General features: G+C 40.1%; 2 protein-coding genes across 3 annotated transcripts in view; one reads left to right on the forward strand and one right to left on the reverse strand.

Annotated features, from left to right (window-relative positions):
- ACADSB (acyl-CoA dehydrogenase short/branched chain) overlaps positions 1-5,150 on the reverse strand; it is a 35,477-nt gene extending 30,327 nt beyond the window's left edge. Inside the window, 1 exon segment of the mRNA XM_079138478.1 lies at positions 5,094-5,150. Coding sequence (XP_078994604.1) covers positions 5,094-5,135 — 42 coding nt within the window. The 5' untranslated portion in view covers positions 5,136-5,150.
- Positions 5,151-5,341: 191 nt separating this feature from the next.
- Positions 5,342-19,630, forward strand: IKZF5 (IKAROS family zinc finger 5). Of its 2 annotated transcripts, none has more exons than XM_079138479.1 (5): positions 5,342-5,470; positions 7,011-7,161; positions 13,382-13,575; positions 15,829-16,011; positions 17,260-19,630. In XM_079138479.1, exons 3-5 carry the CDS (start codon positions 13,443-13,445, stop codon positions 18,201-18,203), a joined length of 1,260 nt encoding a protein of 419 aa, XP_078994605.1. In that variant the 5' UTR covers positions 5,342-5,470; positions 7,011-7,161; positions 13,382-13,442; the 3' UTR covers positions 18,204-19,630. The 2 variants fall into 2 exon arrangements, with proteins under 2 accessions (XP_078994605.1, XP_078994606.1); XM_079138480.1 differs by having other exon boundaries at positions 13,399-13,575.
- Positions 19,631-20,212: the final 582 nt, after the last annotated feature.

Genomic DNA, 20,212 nt, shown 5'->3' on the forward strand with positions numbered 1-20,212 from the left:
TGTATGCCTTTGTTCCTGTTAATCTGTATGTTGTCAGTTCCTTTCAGCAGGCTCAGTTACCAAACCTTCAGAGGGTATACAAGGGAAGTTCCCCTATACCACTCTTAGCCACATACCCAAATCACTTGGGGAGCTTAAAAAAGAGCTTAGTGTCACCATTTAAGATGATGGGATTATTTCTAAAAAGTCTTCCCCAGGTGACTCTAATATGAAGTCTGGGCTGGAATATGTGGTTTACTGACAAAGTCATTGCCTAGTCAAACTTTAGTCAGGCTTCTTAGCCTTCTCCTAGGTCCATCTGTGCACTTCCCTGTGAAATTCAGTTGTAGCAAAGACGCTGGGAAGTCAGTTCAGTCAGAAGCCCCCTCCTCAATATGTGATCACCCTTAATATCTGATCAGACTTCCCCCCGAAACCCCAGGGGATGTCTGAACACTATGGCTGTCTTAAGCATGAATCCTGTTAGGTCAGTTTAGTCAGAATCTCTTTTACTGTGGGTTATATAGTCCCACTTGCCTGTGCTGTATTAAAACTTAAGTCTAATCTCATCCAATTGCAAGATCCTGTTGCAGTGGTCCTTGTATCTATCATGATAATCCTGAAAAAGTCTTCCCCACTGTGCTTTAATAAGTGCACTGAACAATGTTTTTCTTTAACATTACTGCACTCCATTCTTTGGAGGATGAAAACTCAACTACTCCTACAATATTCAAAAGCCAACCCATTCACTGTTGCCTAGATTCTAAGATAATGGTTCCCCAATGTGCTTCTCCACAACACACCTGTCCCAGTTGTCTGGCTTTAAAATTTCTCTTTTGTTTGGTACAGTAACACAAACACGTTTCAAGAAAGCTGTCATAACCTGATGTAGCCCACTTCTCAACCTCCCTTAGGTAACCACTTTGGCTGGTTTCCTTAGGATCTATACTCAAATAGGAATATATATTCTTACTTTCCTTCCTGTCCTTTCCAAAAGGAAGCATACCACATAGCCTAGTAAGTCTTTTTTTAACTTTCTAGAGGTCTTTTCATATTAAACATTTTCATTCCTTTGTTAAATAGCTGCAAAATAGTTTACTGTACAAAAGAACCATTTTCCTTCAAACTCCACTTTAGGATGCACAGGGAGGGTAAGGCAGGAGAGGGTTAGATGGGAATGGTATGGCAGACCTTTTATTACAAATGATCCTGCAACTGAAGCCAAGCTCTTGTCTCTGAGCTGTGGAAAAGAGGCCAGGGTAGGCTGCAGCACTGGCAGCAAGCTCGAGCCTCCACAAATGGAGACATCAGTTCCACACAGCACCTCAGTCCAAACCCTGAGCATCCACAATTCACTGACCTCAATCTCTAGTTCCCCAATGAGCATGGATAAGACAGAAGTGCCGCAGACCTGAATCAAAGTCCAGGCTCACGGTTAGGACTTTTCCAAACCATGAATAGCCTAAATTTGGACCCATAGTGCTGACCCATGAGCCGTGCAAGCCCCTAGACTAACACACTCCGGTGAATGCCTGCGATCAGATCCCCTGCAAAAGTTCTGTTTCTATTCTTCACACTTGAAATTCAACTCCTATTCCTTTTACTTCTCGTGAATTTCATTCTTCAGATTTGTTGTTGTAGTTGTTTTTGGTACCAGGGATTGAACCTAAGGTCACTTAACCATTAAGCTACATCCCAGCCCTTTTTATTTTTTATTTTAAGACCTGTCTCATAAGTTACTTAGGGCCTCACTAAGTTGCTGAGGCTGATCTCAGACTTACAACCCTCCCGACTCAGCTTCTGGAGCTGATGGGATTACAGGCATGTGTCCACCTCATTCTTCAGATATGTGAGACAAGAACCCTGAAAGAAGTTGGTAGTGAGCTGCTGGGGTCTGTTGCAACACTGGAGGGCAAAGCCCCCCTTTAAGAATTACAACACTAAGGGCTGCAGCATGCTACTCAGTGGTGGTGAAGAAGAATCATGCTTTGCTGGTTGTGACTCTCAGAGCTGACCCAGGAAGGTGTTCCCTAGTATAATTAGCTGCTAACACTAAAATGGGCTTTCTGAGCTGCAGAGGCCTGCCGCTTGCACCGGCCTCACCCACCAGCAGAAGCAGAGAATCAAGTTTTGTCTCAGACTCAGATTGCACCAGCCCCACTTGCCAGCAGAAGCAGAGAATCGAGTTTGGTCTCAATAGATCTTTGTGAGTATCTTGATTATGGTAGTGATTATCCAAATTGACCTGTGGCAAATTTCATAGAACTATACACATGCACTTTTCTCTACTGCTCTTGGTTAAATGGTGGTGGGGTGACAATAGACAGATCAATAGGAGAAACGCAAAGTTAATTTACACATGCAGTTGTATTTTCAGAAGGCTGAGTTAAAGCTTAGGGAATATTTCTGACTGTGGCTGTTGGTTGTTGGCATGTTTATAGTTTAAAGTAATGCTCATAACACTGTGGTGGAAGAGGGGAAACAATAAGGATTTGTTGTTGTTGTGACAGGACATCTGTTTTTTAGTACAGTATTCTCTGCCCATACTACTTGCATTAACAATATGCTATCTTCTACGGTTCCAATACTCATTTTAACACACACCCTGTTTCCCCAATTAAAAAAAAATGTAATTTCCTTAATTTCAAGGACCCTGATGTAAACTTATAATTCTCCAAGACCTGTCCAAGGACTTTGCATGAGGCAAAAACACCCTGTCCCTCCCCTCATGGTGTAACTGGTAATGGGTTCTGCCTGTGTCATTAGTTAGTGGGTTCTGAGTATTTATATGTCCTAAGTACTTAGCATTTGGTATTTCATTTAATACTGTTGTTCTCTCACTTTGCTGAAAAGAAAATGGAAATATAGTGGGGAAGTCACTTGTCTAAAGTCATCAGGCTGAGAGGTGGCAGAGAGGATTAAATTCAAGCAGTCTGATTCCAAGCCTGTGATGTGTTTTTCTCCCTAATTGCACATGGATAATTTGCCAACTTTCTTTGTCCTTTTTGTTCTGCTATGACAGAATTCTACCAACTGGGTAATTTATAATAAACAAATTTATTTTCCCATAGTTTTAGAGGTTGGAGGGTCCATTGCTACCACAGCAACATAACTACACTTTAGCTTTCCTTAAGTATCTCTGAAGCTCTAAACCTTCAGTGGCTCTCCACAATTCAAAATGATAAACCCCCAAATCCCTTAAAATACTTCACTCCCCCTTTGCTACAGCACTCTCCCTCCTTGCCTCCTAAATTCCAAAACCAGCTACCACAGAGTCTGTCTCTTTCGATGTTCCTATTCATCACTCTATCCTCTGAACTCATGGCCAGCTGTGGACCCCTTAGGATTTGTTTCACACCTAAATGAATATGTGGTTAGTTAGATATAGTTCTAGACTCTTCAGTAAAAGAGAAATTTCTTGAAGGTAGGGTGTTTTAGTCCTCCTTACATCTGCTGTGGATATAATGCCTCATGCATAGCAGTAAGAGCTAACATTTACTAAAAAAGCAGACTATAGGCTGGGCACTATTCTAAGTGCCTTATGTGAACATATGAACTCATTCAATCGTCACAATGACCCTAGGAAGTAGGTACTACTATTACCTAGATCAGAAACAGATCTAGGTAATAGAGATCAGAAAGCTGAGATCAAAGAGAATAAAACACCTGCCCAAGATTTTGCCACTAGGAAGCCTGGGTTCCAACTCAGTCAGTCAGGTTGCAGAATGTACATTTTTAACTACCATGCTACAGTCGACATTCATTATATATGCTAACTTATGCTCCAAAAACTATGAAGGACCATTACCCCCAATAAAACCAACAAATCCAAACAAAATAGCTCTCCGACATTAACGAAGGGGAGGCAGTGGTGCAATGAAGGTTAGGTTTACAATGGGACAAGAGTTTCAACACCAGTTCTATCACTTTCTAGCTTTGGGCAATTCACTTAATCATTTTTGGCAATCTCTGTATCTGTAAGATTAAAATAATACTTATTAGCTTGTTTCTGAGAATTAAGTGAGATCAGAAGCAGAGCACCATGAACATGTAGAACACACATGTTCTATGTGCTTATTAAATAGATTCAAAACGTGAAACCCATAGAACTCTACTACATTATTAGTCAAGTTATGAAACTATTCAACGTAATCATGAGAACACACTTCTGTTCATGAAGACAATACACTGACATGACTGTACTAATTTTTTTAATACCTCAAGCCTATAAAATAGTCAAATAACATTAATTCTCTCTAATGCGAGACGAAGAGATAAAGAGTTCTGCCTCTGGGCAAAAGAGAAAAGCAGCACGACAAGCAAGGGCCTTTGACTCGTTAAAGGAAAAGCAGAGGGGAAATTTCCAGCGAGGAAGTACCTATCCTGACAAGCCCAAGCGCACGCAAACGTGCGAGGCTTTTGGAAACCCGCCACAGGTGACAGCGCTTAGAGGTCCGCGAAGTTCCACGCGTAAGCAACCACCGACCCTAGGGCAGCGGACGAGGAAACCGTTCGCTGCGCCCGGGCAGCAGAATTAAGCACAGCAGGCGGCTTCAAGGAAGCGGGTGCAGAACGGGCTCCCGGGCCCGGGGCTCCTCCCTGCAGGACGCCAGGCCCAGCCGGGCGACGCGGGCAGAGGGAAGTCTCTCCCCGGCTGGGGGGTCCCTCAGACCCCGGGTCCCTTCGCGGAGGCGGGGAGACCCCCTGCTGGGGAGGAGACCCGCCTGTAGTTTTTAGGGGGGTTTGTAATCATTGGCGAAAGGCGGGCCAAGGCGTCCGGGAGGCCACGTCTCAAGAAAGTGCCCCCAGAGACCGGTCTCGCCGCCGCCCCCGGTGGCCGGCGCAGCGCCGACCCACGCTAGGGGCTTTGCTCCGCCAAAGCGATGTCTGGAGCGACCCCAGCCCCTCTAACGCAGCGGAAGCCAGCTCCGCCCGAGCCCGGGGCGAGGTGGCGGTCGCAGTCTGCCCGCGGGTGGAGGGCCTGAGGGAACCAGCCCGGCGGCCCGAGGGAGGGCCCGGGACCGCTCCGGGCCTGTTACAAGTCCCCGACGGCGACGACGCCGGGGACCACTGTCGCCCCGGGGGCCTAGGACGCTCGCCACGAACGCGCTCACCAGACCGCTGCTGCGCAGCAGCCGAACAGCTGGGCCCTGCATCGCCGCCGCAGCTCAGAACCCTCGACAGGATCCGCTCAGCGCTTCTGGCGGCGCGCCAGCTCCTGGGGGCGGGCCTTGCCCGGCCTCGCCCCTCACACACCCCCAGAGGCGACGCCCCTCGTGCCTACGGAACCCTAAGAGAGACAAACATTCTCCTCCTCCGCTTGCGCTCTCGCCTTACTCACGCGAGATTTGGACAAGGCAGGGGGCGGGAAGGGAGCGGAGACACAACAAACATGGCGGCGGCGGCTGCGACGGTGACGAAGACGGAGGCGGCGGCGACGGCGGCAGCGTTGAACAAGGCGGTGGGGGTTACCCGGTGTGACTGTCAAGAGGTAAGAAGAAGACTCCCGGGTCGGACAGCGGCGGCCCGGATGAGCAGGGCGGATAGAAAGAGGGGCAGAAGGGGAGAGCCGGCTTCACCGCGGGCCGGCTAACCCGGCCCGAGCCTCGCCCCCAGCGGAGGGTCGTGCGTGGCCGGTCGGTGGGCAGGGTCAGGAGTCGGGTCCTTCCTGGCCCGAGCGCGTGCGGCGGCGGTGTGGGCCGCGGGAGCCCCGAGGGAGCGGCGCCTGCCGGTGGGCGCCGTCGGGCCGGAGCGGGGAGGCTCGGGGGTGCGGAGGCTGCTCCGGGCTCTGACAGGTGGCCGCGCTGGGGGCGCCGGCGGTTTGCGTCTTCCCCGGGTTCCAGGGGCCGGGGTCAGCCCCGGCGCGGGTCTCCTAGGTGTTCCGAACCCTGGCGAGGATGTCCCTCGGAACCCTGGCGAGGATGCAGTCCCGGCGCCGGTCCCGGGCTGCTGTTTCGGGGAAGGGCGTTTAAAACCTTGGTCCTTTATTTCAGGATCCTGGCAGGATCGATCTGCTGCACGTGCACTGTGACTGAGAGCTTGGGAGGTTTCAGGAGGACATGGAACTGTTCAGGCTTATTCGGGGTTTAGGTCCTGGTACACTGGAATGCGAGTAGCCAACCCGCGCATCCAGTAAATGTTCCATGACCGTGGGTCTGAAGTTTAGTCGGTTCTAGCTGCCAGTAACCATGTGGCCCATTTAGTGACCCCGTAAAGTGATCAGAACCCGCAAGAGGAGTGACACTCAGGAGAAGACATAAAGAGATCTCAGGCTGTAAGGTATCAGGAAATTAAATTTAGAAGAAACAAAATTAACTTAAAACAGCTTTTTAAACATCTGGACTAACAATTCATAAGTTCCATTAATTTTGATTTATGTCGTGTTTTCAAGACAGCTAGAGATTAATATGTTCTTGGGAGTTCCTTACAGTGAATTGAGATGTTTGGTGTTCTTTTTTGCCAATGGTCCAGTATTTCCCAGAAAAATATAACTATTTTGTATTGGGATAGGGAGGATAATGAAGATGAGGATTGGATGGGTTCAGATGTTCTCTTGTTGGGCATATGGTGGTTCTGTTTTGTTTTTGTGGGTTTTTTTTTTTTTTTTTTTACAGCCCTTTCCTACAAATACTTCCTTAATATAGGGCTAATGCATTGTTGTTGTACATCTACAGCTGTTCAGGACTACCTGACCCTTTTAGAAGTATACCGTGAACAAATAAAATTAATATCATAAATTTGGAAAATATTTACAAATTTCCCCAAACTAAAATCTTGAGAAATCATCAATTTCAGTGGAGAGTAGACAGTAGTTACATAGTGCGTGTTATTCTTTGGTGATTCTGTGGAGGCTTTGTGGAAGTTGAGGCTGTTGCTTTGTTCTTAGATTGTCACCTTAGTTCTTTGTTTGGCTAATGGTAATGGTAAGATTGGCACAAGTTTCTTAATTAGTTTTAAACCTATAGGTGCTAATAAGGCTTTGATTTGTGGTGCGCTTTTTTTTTTTTTTTTTTTTTTTTTTTTCTTTACAGACCTCTGTATGGCTTTTGAATTTTAGTTGAAATTCCCTCCATGGCCTTTTGGAGTCCTTTGGTGTGTCTCCAGAGTAAATTTCAAATACTCTACATTTCATCAATGTTGGAGTGGCAAGAAAAAGGTGGAACACTGATTTGGGGTGAAAAGGTAGAACATATAACTCTTCTTTTGAATTTCATCATGGTTTTATATATGTTTTACTTTTATAGTATATTTTCTGATTTCTTAGAGTCTCCTCACATTGTTCATTTTTGCCTTCAAAGAGTTTTTGACATTTATGACATGAGGAATTGTGTTCTAATTCCTTTTGAAGGCCCATATTACTGTATACAAGCCAAGCCTCACTTGTCAACTTTCTGTGTTACTTGTATTCTATTGAAGAATAAATCTTTCAGTGATCATAATTATCATACTGTAGAAGTAAACACATCTGTTGAACTGTAATCACTTTACACATATAGGCCTGCCTAAATGCCAAATCAAGTATTGAATATTACATCTTAGTTGCATATTAGTTGCTAAGTAGTCTTCCTTATGTTTAGTGACCCTTAAACACTTCTCAAAAAAATTCTAGATGGATGAAATGTGTCTTATTGTTCTCTTACCATGTTCTCAGAATTCTCCCATGATTTGTGGTGGGGGTAGGTCAAAAAGCCTCTTCTGGTTCTTATATTTCCTGTGGTTGTGGTTGCCTTTTAATTCACATCTTGATACCTCTGTTTTAAATAATTAGCCCCGAGTTAAGAGATTCTGTGTGTGCTTGCATATATATGTATATATATATGCATGTATTCATCAGCAGTTTCTCATTTATGAGACTGAAGGTAAAAGGTAAAGAACTTCATACAAGATAAACCCAAAGAACAAAGAAGGTTGGAGAATAGTTTAAATTACCTGCTTGAAGGTAAAGAGATTGTCATGTTCTTTTGGGATATCAAAACTTAATTCTTGGATATCTTTGTTTCCTCCCCTGACTTGGGCCACCTTTATTTTGTAAAAGCATTTATTTTGAGCCTCGAATGGATAATTTCAGAGACACTATTGTCACAGAAATAACTTATGTATACTATAGCCAGTTTCTTTATATACATAAACCTGTATCCAAGGGAATTCCATACTAGACTCAACTTACCTTTTTTTTTCTTTTGCGTTGCTGGGGATCAAACCCAGGACCTCGTGCATGCTAGGCAAACGCTCTACCACTGAGCCACATCCCCAGTCCAACTCAGCTTAAGTTTAATCAGAGTATCACAGGAAGGACTCAGGAGTTTTACTAAATCATAAGGTATGATAATCATAAGGTTTGGAAATACATCTTCTCTTTGGTTGATATAATTAGTTATCTGTCTTAGTTGAGGCTATTATAACAAATTGCCTTTGGGTAGTTTAAACAAATATTTCTCACAGACCTGGGGCTGGGAAGTTAAATCTCATGGTGCTGGTGAGTCCAGAGTCTCGGTATAGGCCTGTTTCCTGATTATATTCTCACATGGCAGAAAACAGAGCAGTGCCATGTTTCTTCTTTTAAGGGCACTAATTCCATTCAAAGGGTTTTACCCTCTCATCCTAATTATCCCCCAAAGACCATCATTTTGGGGGTTAGGATTTAAACACATTAAACATATTTGGTGACAGAACCATTTAGTCTGTAGCAATATCATTTAGCAGAAAGGTAGATCTGGCTTGGGATAACCCACCTAAATCTATAATAATATTGGAGAATACTTAATATATTTCTTTTTCTGATGACATGATTTTACACTCTGAAATTTTGTGTAAGTAACTTCTTGGCAAACTCCAAGGTGACCAGTTGGAATGATACCATTGAAAAAAATTATACTTTGCTGGTTTCTTAAAGTTTATAGAGTCATCCCTCAATCATCCCGTGGGGGATTAGTCCCAGGATCCGTTGTGAATACCAAAATCTGAGAATGTTCAAGTCCCTTAAATAAAATGGAGTAGTATTTACATATAACCTATGGATATCCTCCCATATACTTTGTTGTTGGTGGGTGGGTTTTTTTTTTGTTGTTGTTGTTGTTGTTGTTGTTGGTTGGTTTGTTTTGTTTTGTTTTTTTGAGATGGGTCCTCATTAAGTTACCCAGGCTGGTCTCAGACTCTTGGGCTTAGGTGATCTTCCTGCCTCAGCCTGAGGCTGGCATTGCAGGCAAGCATCACTGTGCCCAGCTCTCCAAGCCATCTCTAGATTATTTTTACCTAATACAATGTAAATGATTGTCAGATTATATTGTTTAGGGAATAATGGCAAGAAAACTGTCTGTACACACTCAGTTCAGATGCCATTTTTAGTGTTTTTCATCTGCAGTTGGTTGAATCCTTAGATGCAGCATTTGTATTATGTTTGCACAGGTTTTTAAATTTATTGGTGCCTTAGCAGTACCTCTGTGTATCAGTTAATTTGTGGAGTTCTTAAACTTTCAGTTCTGGATTGATGATTATTAAAAACAGGAAGATGGTTTGGATAGAAAATCTGTATTTTCCTTTTATAACAGGAAGTCTGTAGTTTCAGTATTTTCATTTTTCCACATATTCTACTTAGAATTATCAATCTTAAGATGGTGAAAGCTGTGTTTGAGCTAAAGATTGCACTAACATTTAGGCACCTTTCATTTTCATGGATCTGTTCACCTGCTTAGAGCTCTGCAAGCACCTGTCATGCCTCTTGCCTACAGATATGTGTAATATAGATGGTACAGGTCAGGTGTACACATAGATGCTTAAGAATGATGTAACACCAAATTTTTAAACCTGGCAGGATGTCTAAGGTTATAAACCATATAAGTATGTTTAAAATTTTAATTTAAGAAAAGCTTGTCTTAATGTTTAGAATGTTATCTTCCCTTATTTCATTGGCATCTTTTTTTAAGTCCATCATGTATAATTGAAAGCAGCATGCAGTTTATGGTAGGGAACACTGTGAAACTTATAATGTGACACCGTGATGATAGCTAAGACTGTCAAAATATGTCAGCCATCCTCTGTAGTTAGACTCATTTATGTTCTTAAGCTTGAAATGCATGTATAAAAATAATCATTTTTTTTCTGCTTGCTTACTGGCAATCTTAACATATTTTTACTGCATTATCACATATTGTACTATAATGGTGTTATGCTTTCTAATCAAGATTTAGTAAAGTTTAGCTTGCTTATTGAAGCCTATCAAAGTACATTCAGTTATTTTCAGATGAAAAGGTATCAACTTCATATGAACTCTGATGCTAAGTTGTAATGTAAATACTGGAATTTCCTTTTTAATTTTATCCCGTATAATTAGAACACAGACAATCAATAGGGCTTTGCAGTTTTTACAACTTAAAGAATAATTTCTCAGATCTTGTTCTTGATCATTTTCACTGGGGTAGACTATCTGATATTCCCAACCAAAGGGCAAAATTTAAAGGACAAATAATCAGCAGAATCATCTATAATCACAAGACAACAATACAATAACAGAGAACCAATTCAAGTAAAATGGTAAGACAGAAAAAAAATGGAAACAGATTTTTTTAAAAGTCAGCAATAATCTGTAAGATTGAGAAAGTTGGACCAGGATAAAGCAAGTGATTTAAAAGTAAAATAAGAAGAGGTGAGTTTGGGACATTGTAATGGACTTAGGAAATTGTAAATTAGGATGTGTGAATTATCGAGACTATTGTGGTTCACATTTGTTTCATTGAACTAAGAATTAGACAGATGCTCAGTATATTCTCCAGCCAAGTTGATGAATGAAAGAAGGGGAAAAACTTTGAGACCGTGAGAAATTTCTTAATCTAAGTATAACTATTTTTTGCTGTAAAAATAATAATTATTAAAATATTTAACTGTTGCTTGAGAACTTACCATATTCTGTACAGATTAGGATACGTTATGTATACTTAAGTATAAAACTTAAAATAGCACTGCAAGTCAGCATTATTATCCCAATTTACAAAATAGGAAACTAAAGCTTTGAGTGATCCCTTCCTGTTCAGACTCTTAAAGCTAGTGAGTTGACTTAATACCAAAATATTCTTTTCATCCACAGGATAGACCTTTAGTAGCCTCATTTTTCTAGAAAACAGTGAAAAGATGTAGTCACAATAGTAAGTTTTAAAAATCTCTGGGCAACTTCTAAGAAAGGAGTTAAGAACTATTCACAAATGTTGCATTAAGAAAGAATTCAATTACCTATAGGTCCTTATTTGTCTTAATGTGTTCAGAGTAAAGAATAAATTAGATATAAAGGAAAAGGAAGATAAGAAATTTAAAAATATATCAGTAAACATTAGGGAAAATAAGAACAGCCATATATCTTTCATTAGTTCCTAAGGATATTACTGCATTGTTGTAAAGTACAATGATCTGTAGTAATGGTATAGTCTAGGGTTGATCTCTTTCCAGTTAAGTTAAAGGGTAGACGTTTTGATTCTTGTAAGGTTGGTCAAGTTTTTGTAAATTGGAAAATATACTTTTGTGAAACCTCTCATTTCTCATCCTCACAGTTCTGCCATTTAAAAACTTAGGCTGAAAAGGACCAAGAATAATACAGACGTTCTTGAAAAAGAAAAACAAAACTGATGGTCTTAAACTACTGAGATAACAAGACTTTTAAAAGACTGAAAGATGTGGTTTTAAGCATAAACAGATAGGATAGTGGAGCAGAATAGAAAATTAAGAAATAGAGCCACATAGGTATAACCACCTGATTCTGGAGCCTGGTGGAGAAAGGCTGGCCTATTAAATTCACGTTGTTGGGTTATTGAGTATCTTCTTGGAAAGAAGTTAAGTTTTGACTCTTACTCCATGCACAAGACTAAATTCTGAATAAAAACATGAAAGGTAAAAGAAAAATGCTAAAGTTTTTAGAAGGAAATGTAGGAGAACATCTTCAAGTAAAATGAAGGCAAGGATTTCTTGAATAGGGCACAAACCTCTGAATGTAAAAGGAGAGAATGAGTAAACTAGACTACATGAAGAACTTTTGGCTGGGAGTGATGGGACATGCCTGTAATCCCAGCAGCTCAGGAGGCTGAGGCAGGAGGATCACAAGTTCAAGGCCAGCTTTAGCAACTAAGCAAGTCCCTAAGCAACTTAGTGAGACCCTCCCCCCCCCCCCAAAAAAAAGGATTGAGTTCAATCTCTAACCCCCCCCCAAAAAAAAGAAAGAAAAAAGGACTTCTGTTCATCAGAAGAGATTAAAAAGGAAAGCACAAAATGGGAAGAAGATTACATATTAATTAGAATAAAACAGACAACCCTGTAGAAAAAGGGATCAGAAGACTTGAACAGACCGTACTCAAAAGAGGGTATCTAAGTGGCTAGTTAACATATTAAAAAGTATATTACTTCATTAATCATCAGGGAATATAACACTGGTGTGGTACTACCACACATCCACCTGAATGGCTGAAATGAAAAAGGCAAAAATTAACCAATGCTGGCAAGAGTGTGAAACAGCAGAACTCTTGTCCACTGCTGTGGGAGTGTAATTGGTAAAATCACCTTGAAAAACTACTTGGTATTATCTAATACTGAATATATGTGTACCTTTTGACACAGAAATTTCATTTCATTTCTGTATAGCCAACTCAAATGTATAAATATGCCTTTTCTTAAACTCTAATGAGTAATTTTCCATCTAAAAAATCTTTCATCTTTAATGGCCAGTTTAGTCATCTAAAATTCACCACTCAGTTCTTGGCATATTGCTTAACTGTTTCTTGAAGCACAGCAGATACACAGAAAAGTTTATCAGTCAGAAGTCTTGAGCTAATCAGTTATCACAAAGTGAGCACATCCATGAAATCAGCACCAAGATGAAGAGACAGAAGGCTGCCTGCTTCCTGGGAACCACCCTTGTGCTAGGCCCATGTGCCCTGGTGAGGGTTACACTGGCCCTGTAGCTCAGTTCGTCTGCTCTTCAACTTGATGTAAATGGCATCCTGCACAACAAACCTTTGTGGGCTCTTTCACTCGAGTTCTGACTGTTAGATCGTGTAGTTACAATGCAGCTGAAGTGTGCTCCTTTCCCAGCTGTAATCCATTGTGTGGCCATGCCACGACTAATTGATTGTACTGTTTTGGGTAATTTCTAGCACTTGGCTGTTGTGAATAAAGTTTCTGTTTTCTATCTTTGTAATTTCTTTCTATCCTCTGTGATGAAATTTGAATTCCAATTTACTTAATTATTAAATGTTTATTTTTCACCATTTCATATATGCTCTTTTTAAATAACCAGGAAGATTATGAGATATTGGAGAGCAAATACCATATTTTCTGTTGCTTTGTACAGTATCTTGCACAAAATAGTTTTTGTCACTATTTTATTTTGTACTCAATCTCCCTAAATCGTGTAAAATTATTTCAGTTTTTTTCCCCCTCTAGGTGTAAGAAACTATAAACATAAGGAAAAAAAACAAAAAACAAAGATGGGTGAAAAGAAACCAGAGCCTTTGGACTTCGTGAAAGATTTTCAGGAATACCTGACTCAGCAGACCCATCATGTGAACATGATTTCTGGATCGGTTAGTGGGGATAAAGAAGCAGACGCTCTTCAGGGAGGTAGACTCCTCTTAATACTATCAGATAGTCACTTTTATAAATATATCAGTGTTTGTGTGTAGCTGTCCATACTATGAAAACTACTGTTCACTAATGTAGATCATTCCACTTTTTTTCTAGAAAGATAGAGGGCTTTTTTTCCTTCCTTTAAATGTGTCAGATTTTTGCTAAGGGAGAATGACTCAACATGGGGTTCTAAATCCCAGCCTATCTTTCAGGTTCTTTTAGCTAACTCTAGAATCAAGGAACCCAGAAGAAAGCAAAACATCAGCTTCAGCACCCAGAGAATTCAGCCGTCAGGAACTATGGATTAGACCTCAGCCCCAAAAGATTTTCTGTTCTCTCCTCTGAAAATGAAGAAAGAGCTGACCATGTTTACATGACTAAGGAGAAACTAGAATAGGAAAAGCAGCAAAGTACTGAGCCTGGTGGAGGCAAGCTTTCTCCAGTTTATAGACCACACAGACTGGAATATATTCCTAAACCTAGCTCGGGAAACTACAGCCTGTGGGCCTTATCAAGTTTGCTGCTCTTGTGTGGTCTGCAAGCTTAAGAAAGGTTTAAATATGCTTGGCATGGTGGTGCATCCTTGTAATCCCATTAGCATGGGAAGCTGAGGCAGGAGAATTGCAAATTCAAAGCCAGCCTCAGCAACTTAGTGAGGCCCTAAGCAACTTAGACCCTGTCTCAAAATAAAAAATAAAAGGGGCTGGGGTTATGGCTCAGCAGTTAAGCACCCCTGGATTCAATCCCCAGTACCAAAAAATAGAAAGGTTTTTATATAACGTCATGATACATGAAAATCATATGAAATTCAAACTTCAGTGTCCATAAATAAAGTTTTATTGGAATATATACATGCATTTCCATATTGTCTATAACTGCTTTTATGCTATAACAACAGAGTTGAGTAGTTGTGATAGAAACAAACCCCACAAATTCTGAAGTGTCCACTATTTCACCGGTATAAGAAGTTTGCTGATCTCTGACCTTGGTCACCCAGGGCCTTGCAATCCAGGGACTGGCAGCAGGTATCAGACATCAGGGGAGCTTGTTAGAAATGTAAAATGCAGCCAGTGTGGTGGCGCACACCTGTAATCCCATGACTCAGGAATTTGAGGCAGGAGGATCGTGAGTTCAAAGCCAGCCTCAGCAACTTACTGAGGCCCTAAGCAACTTAGTGATAACCTGTCGCAAAATAAAATATTAAAGAGGCTGGGGATGTGGCTTAGTGGTCTTGCGCACCTGAGTTCAATCCCTAGTACAAAAAAAAAAAAAAAAAAAAAAGTAAAATGCCAGACCCCACCCCAGATCTAGTGAGTCAATTTATTTTAATAAGATCCCCAAGTAATTCATGCACACATCAAAATGTGAATGTTACTGACTGGGGAAAGCAGTGGGGAAAAGGGAGACACCGAGCCTTGTCCCTCAGTGCAATGGCCCCAACCTGCAGAATCCCTTCACTTCTGTGAGGGGTGGAAGTAACAGTGGAGCAGGGCTTGAGGAGTGCATGCTAGTACTGCTCCTTCCTGGGATGGGGTAGAAGTTCTTTTCCCAGGAGGCTCTTCTGAGTCTAGTGTGTGCAGATTATTATATTGGCATTGAAGAGACCAAGGTTGTAGTCCCCAAAGTTTATTGGTATTCCTGATTATGAGTACCTGCCCTTTCAGTTTCCTCTATCTATACAAAGAAGTAGTCCGTTAGATTAACACAAACACCCAAGCATCTTTTAGCTCTGAAATTCTTAATCCTAACATTCAGTGGTATCACATAAAATATTTTCTTTTTTGTGCTAGATTAGAATTTTAAGATACTGACTATAACCCAGAATATAAATTGAGAGGAATGGTGGAAAACTCATTAATTGCTTTAGATTAAAACAGTTTTAGAGATTATTATGGATGCTAATTATTATAGGAGGAATGGGTAGCATCCTAAATAAATACTTGTGTGAACTGTGCCAATAGTCTTAAAGGAGTCCCTTGTTCTCTTTATCTCTTCTCTTGAAAAGTATTTTGAGAACTGATTCAATTAATGTTTACATTTTGAGGTCCCCCTATAAAATTTTCTCAGAATATAATACTTTTATATAAAATTAGCCTCAGTTCAAAAAAATCTGTTTGTTTTACAGACTTTAAGTTGTGGGAGGTGAACTGTCAATTTATGAAAGATTTTTCAGCCACTTGAGACTAAAATGGCTAAGTTGAGTTGATTCTGAGATGCATAATTTCTTTTGCTATACTTTGTTTATAGCTGGAACAGATGGTGATCAAAATGGACTTGATCACCCATCTGTTGAAGTTTCCCTGGATGAAAACTCAGGAATGTTGGTAGACGGGTTTGAAAGGACCTTTGATGGGAAGCTCAAGTGTCGGTACTGCAATTATGCCAGCAAAGGAACAGCACGGCTTATCGAACATATTAGAATCCACACAGGTAATGAAGAAACAGCTGGAGAAGGGGGGCAAAGGAGCCCAGGTCTGTCCATCATATAAATAGCACTGATTGTTCACAAATGAAGGTTTGTAAGATTTGAATCAATGGAGAAGTTACTCCATTTTTTTTTTTTTTTTTTTTTAAACAAAGCAATAGCTTAAAGAACTTCTCCTTTATCAGCTATTTTACTGCTTGAACTACATAATCTGTCAACATCTGTCTGCTTCTAAGGTTAGGGAGATTAATGCTGAAGGCAGTATGGAATGATGCAATGTTTTTATCTTATTCTCACTAGTACAGTTCAGTTGCAGAAAGGGGAAAAAGTGTCAATACAGCTGCAAACTGCTTGCTAAGCCCAGGTCTCACCTTTGCCACTTCTGGACAACCTTCCTAACTACACCCCACTCCACTTCAAGACCAGGCCTGTTGTCCTTCCTGTGTGTTCCATGGCATCCTGTGCTTGTCCATCACATCTTTGTAATGACCCGAAAAGCCTATGGGGACAGGGATTGTGATAGGGCCATCTTTGTACTCCCAAACTAGCATAGCATCTGGCACGTAGTAGGCCTCAGTACTGGTTAGATGAATGACTCCAAATCTTTCATTCCAAATGTTTATTTTGCATACTTGGGGAGTCTTCAACTAACAGCACTAAAATCGTGTCTTCTGGCAACTGAAGAGTAGGAAGGTGGAAGGAAAGTGCTGGCAGTTTTGAAGGATGATTTGCATAACAGATACTTGAACTCGCAAGCTCATTTTTATTTTGAACTTTTTTATTTTATCTAAGGACTTCTAAAAAATGTTTTAAAAAAATTTTCCCCCTGAAGAAGGGGTATGCCTATGTGTATATCTGTGAACATGCATAAGTAAGTGTTTATGTTTGGTCATGTGCATGAATATATTTCTCTGAGGCATACTGTTGATAAACTCATGTAGTGAATATTATTGTCATTTGTGCTATTTCTTCTTTCCCCAAATGCCAGTTAAAGCTATCACAATTTTCATACTATATTGACTAATAGAGTCTAAATGTATATCTCATTTAAATTCATCTTGTTGCAGATGAATTCTTGTTTTATTTCAACTTACAGGTTTCTTTACAGATTTTAATAACCTTTTATGCAATTATCAATTTCTAAGAAGCATTTTATTTTCAACCAATTCCTAAATCCAGTGAATGTACAAACAGGAAACTTTCTATAAATGAGCTACTCTTGCAGTTTCTCCCCCATTTTTGTTTTTAAACAGGTGAGAAACCACATAGATGTCACTTGTGTCCATTTGCATCTGCTTATGAGCGTCATCTGGAAGCCCATATGCGTTCCCATACTGGAGAAAAACCATACAAATGTGAATTATGTTCCTTCCGCTGCAGTGATCGAAGTAACCTGTCTCATCATCGAAGGCGCAAGCATAAAATGGTACCAATTAAAGGTACTAGGTCTTCCTTAAGCAGCAAGAAAATGTGGGGGGTTTTACAGAAGAAAACAAGCAATCTGGGGTATAGCAGAAGAGCACTAATCAACTTAAGTCCACCTTCCATGGTGGTTCAGAAACCAGACTACCTTAATGATTTTACCCACGAAATCCCAAGTATCCAGACTGACTCCTATGAAAGTATAGCAAAAACAACACCACCTGGTGGCCTACCGAGGGACCCCCAAGAACTCATGGTTGACAACCCTTTAAATCAGCTCTCAACTCTAGCAGGACAGTTGTCCAGTTTGCCACCTGAAAACCAAAACCCTGCATCCCCCGATGTCGTTCCCTGCCCAGATGAAAAGCCTTTCATGATTCAGCAGCCCTCTGCCCAAGCAGTGGTTTCAGCTGTGTCAGCAAGTATTCCTCAGAGCTCCTCTCCCACAAGCCCTGAGCCTCGGCCATCACACAGTCAGAGGAACTATAGTCCAGTGGCAGGTCCAAGCAGTGAACCAAGTGCCCACACCAGTACTCCCAGCATAGGAAATAGCCAGCCAAGCACTCCAGCCCCAACCCTGCCGGTCCAGGATCCTCAGCTTCTACACCACTGCCAGCACTGTGACATGTACTTTGCAGACAATATCCTTTACACTATTCACATGGGATGTCATGGGTATGAAAACCCTTTTCAGTGTAATATATGTGGATGCAAATGTAAAAACAAGTATGATTTTGCCTGTCATTTTGCAAGAGGGCAACACAACCAACACTGAAAACAATCACTATGTTTCACTTGGTTTGGCCTTTTGGGGTTTGTAATTTGTTTTTTGTTTGTTTGTTTGTTTTTGGTTTTTTTTGTCATCCCTAATAAGGTGTCTGCTAATTTAAAGTTTATACATTATATTTATAGAATATGAATTTGACAGTGGAAAAATTTTTTCTTTTTCATAAAAGTTTGGTCAGGGTCATTTATGTATTAGAATAGTTATTGATATCTGTTTTTCACTTTCATTTATACATGTGAGAATTAGAGTACAATCATAATCTAACAGGTGTTCATTTACATTTCCCACATTTGTGGTCCATAGAGACTTGAAGGCTTATCCATACTCTTGCTATTTCAATACATACAGTATAGCCAGATGTTACTTCTGCCGTATTTCAAAATGGTAGAAATAAATTATTTTCTCTTACAAAATCTGTTACAACCTGCTTCAGTGTTTGTAGAGAAATTGGCCTTTAAAATTGCTCTTAATTAAAGTACTATTTAGTTCACATATCTTAAGTTGAATTAGTAGTTTGATTTCAACTGGTAATAGTAAACCTTTTATTCTATAAGGGAAAATGTAAAACAATTATTTTAAAATTAGAGTTATGAAAATAGGTCAAAATTCTGAAAAGAAACTCAAGACTTTAAATTGAAAATTGTGTTTAATATTTAAAATAACCTGTTTATTCAATGTCTAGTTTAAACATGTCAGTTTTCCATTAGTTTTTTTTTTTTTTTTCTAATACTTGGCAGTTTGTTTTTTAAAACCACATTTAAATACACTAGAGTGCTAGCTGCCATTTTTCTTTTCATTTTGAACTTCTCATTTAAATTCTTCTTCTGATGTTTAATGTCAGGTGAGGTTGGTATGGTGAGAATCTGTTATTCTTCCTATTCCTTTGATGACCAAAGAGGTACAGTGGAAGTCATTCATCTTATTATTAAGATGCAGTCCTTCAAAAAAACTCCAAAGTTTCCTTTTCCTGCCTTCTATCCATTTATTGCCCATAATATCCAAGAAGAAGTGGGTATAAAAACACATGGGAAAATGTGATAGTAAAGTAATACTTATAAAAACAAGAATTTGTATCCAGAACAGATCTTGGTCATCTCTTCAGAGTTGGCCATTTAAAATATTTTCTGTGAATCCGAATTGTAATATTTACTTGCAGTTTACCAGTCTTTATGTACAGTGACAATACTATATGGGAACTGTGATTGAATAGTCACCCTAGTAGGAAAGGATAAAGGTGTAAAAATGGATATAAAGTGCATTTAAACATGGCATTTAATTTGTTTATACAAGTAAGTCTTGCTAAATAAATAGAGTAATTCATTTTGTCAGGAGGCTATTGTTTTTATATTGTGTAATAACTAGCTTACTCTGAAGAGAGCTTGGTCAAACAATAAAATATATTGTTACTAACTTGGTTTCTGTGTACTTTGCAAAAAATTTATTTTTAACTTGGTTCATATCTTGAAAATACACATAATTCGATTCTTAAAGAAAATATGCTATTAAGCATTTGTTAACCAAAAAGCACCCCTCCTCTTATAGTAAATAAAAGGGAAATATAGTGTCTACTCACAAAGCCCCAAGTGCCAAGTTAAAGAGCCCTCCGCCTCCCCGCAGTGCTTGAAAGCCATTAGAGTGAGTGCTTGTGGTTGAGTAGCCAATCTAGGCTAATCTCCACTGCCTTGTTTAAAGCACAGCATCAAGGACACTTTCTGTAAACTGGAACTCGCTTGCTGTCAAATCTTGTGACCCTAACGTTCTGGTTTCACTCCTGCTTGAATCGCCCATGCTTAGATCAGTTTTAATGCAGTTTCCAAAAGTGCAACTTGGCTCTAGTATTTATCATTTGCCAGAAAGAAACAAGTTGTCATTTGGAAACTTGTGCAATTATATTTTTCTTCCATATTATTCTTCAAATAAAAGCAATACCCCGAAACAGAAAACAAAAATTTTCATTAAACAAAGAGGAGTAACTTTTCTGAAAACCAGCTTATTAA

This window comes from Sciurus vulgaris, assembly GCF_902686455.1.
Source record: "Sciurus vulgaris genome assembly, chromosome: 4".
NCBI lineage: Eukaryota > Metazoa > Chordata > Mammalia > Rodentia > Sciuridae > Sciurus > Sciurus vulgaris.

What these genes read in the sequence shown, in the direction of transcription:
- IKZF5 (XM_079138479.1), top strand. Translation starts at nt 13,443, where the DNA reads ATGGGTGAAAAGAAACCAGAGCCTTTGGACTTCGTGAAAGATTTTCAG. An exon ending in AGCAGACGCTCTTCAGGGAG is followed by an intron (nt 13,576 to 15,828) that starts GTAGACTCCTCT and finishes CTTTGTTTATAG; the next exon opens with CTGGAACAGATGGTGATCAA. An exon ending in ACATATTAGAATCCACACAG is followed by an intron (nt 16,012 to 17,259) that starts GTAATGAAGAAA and finishes GTTTTTAAACAG; the next exon opens with GTGAGAAACCACATAGATGT.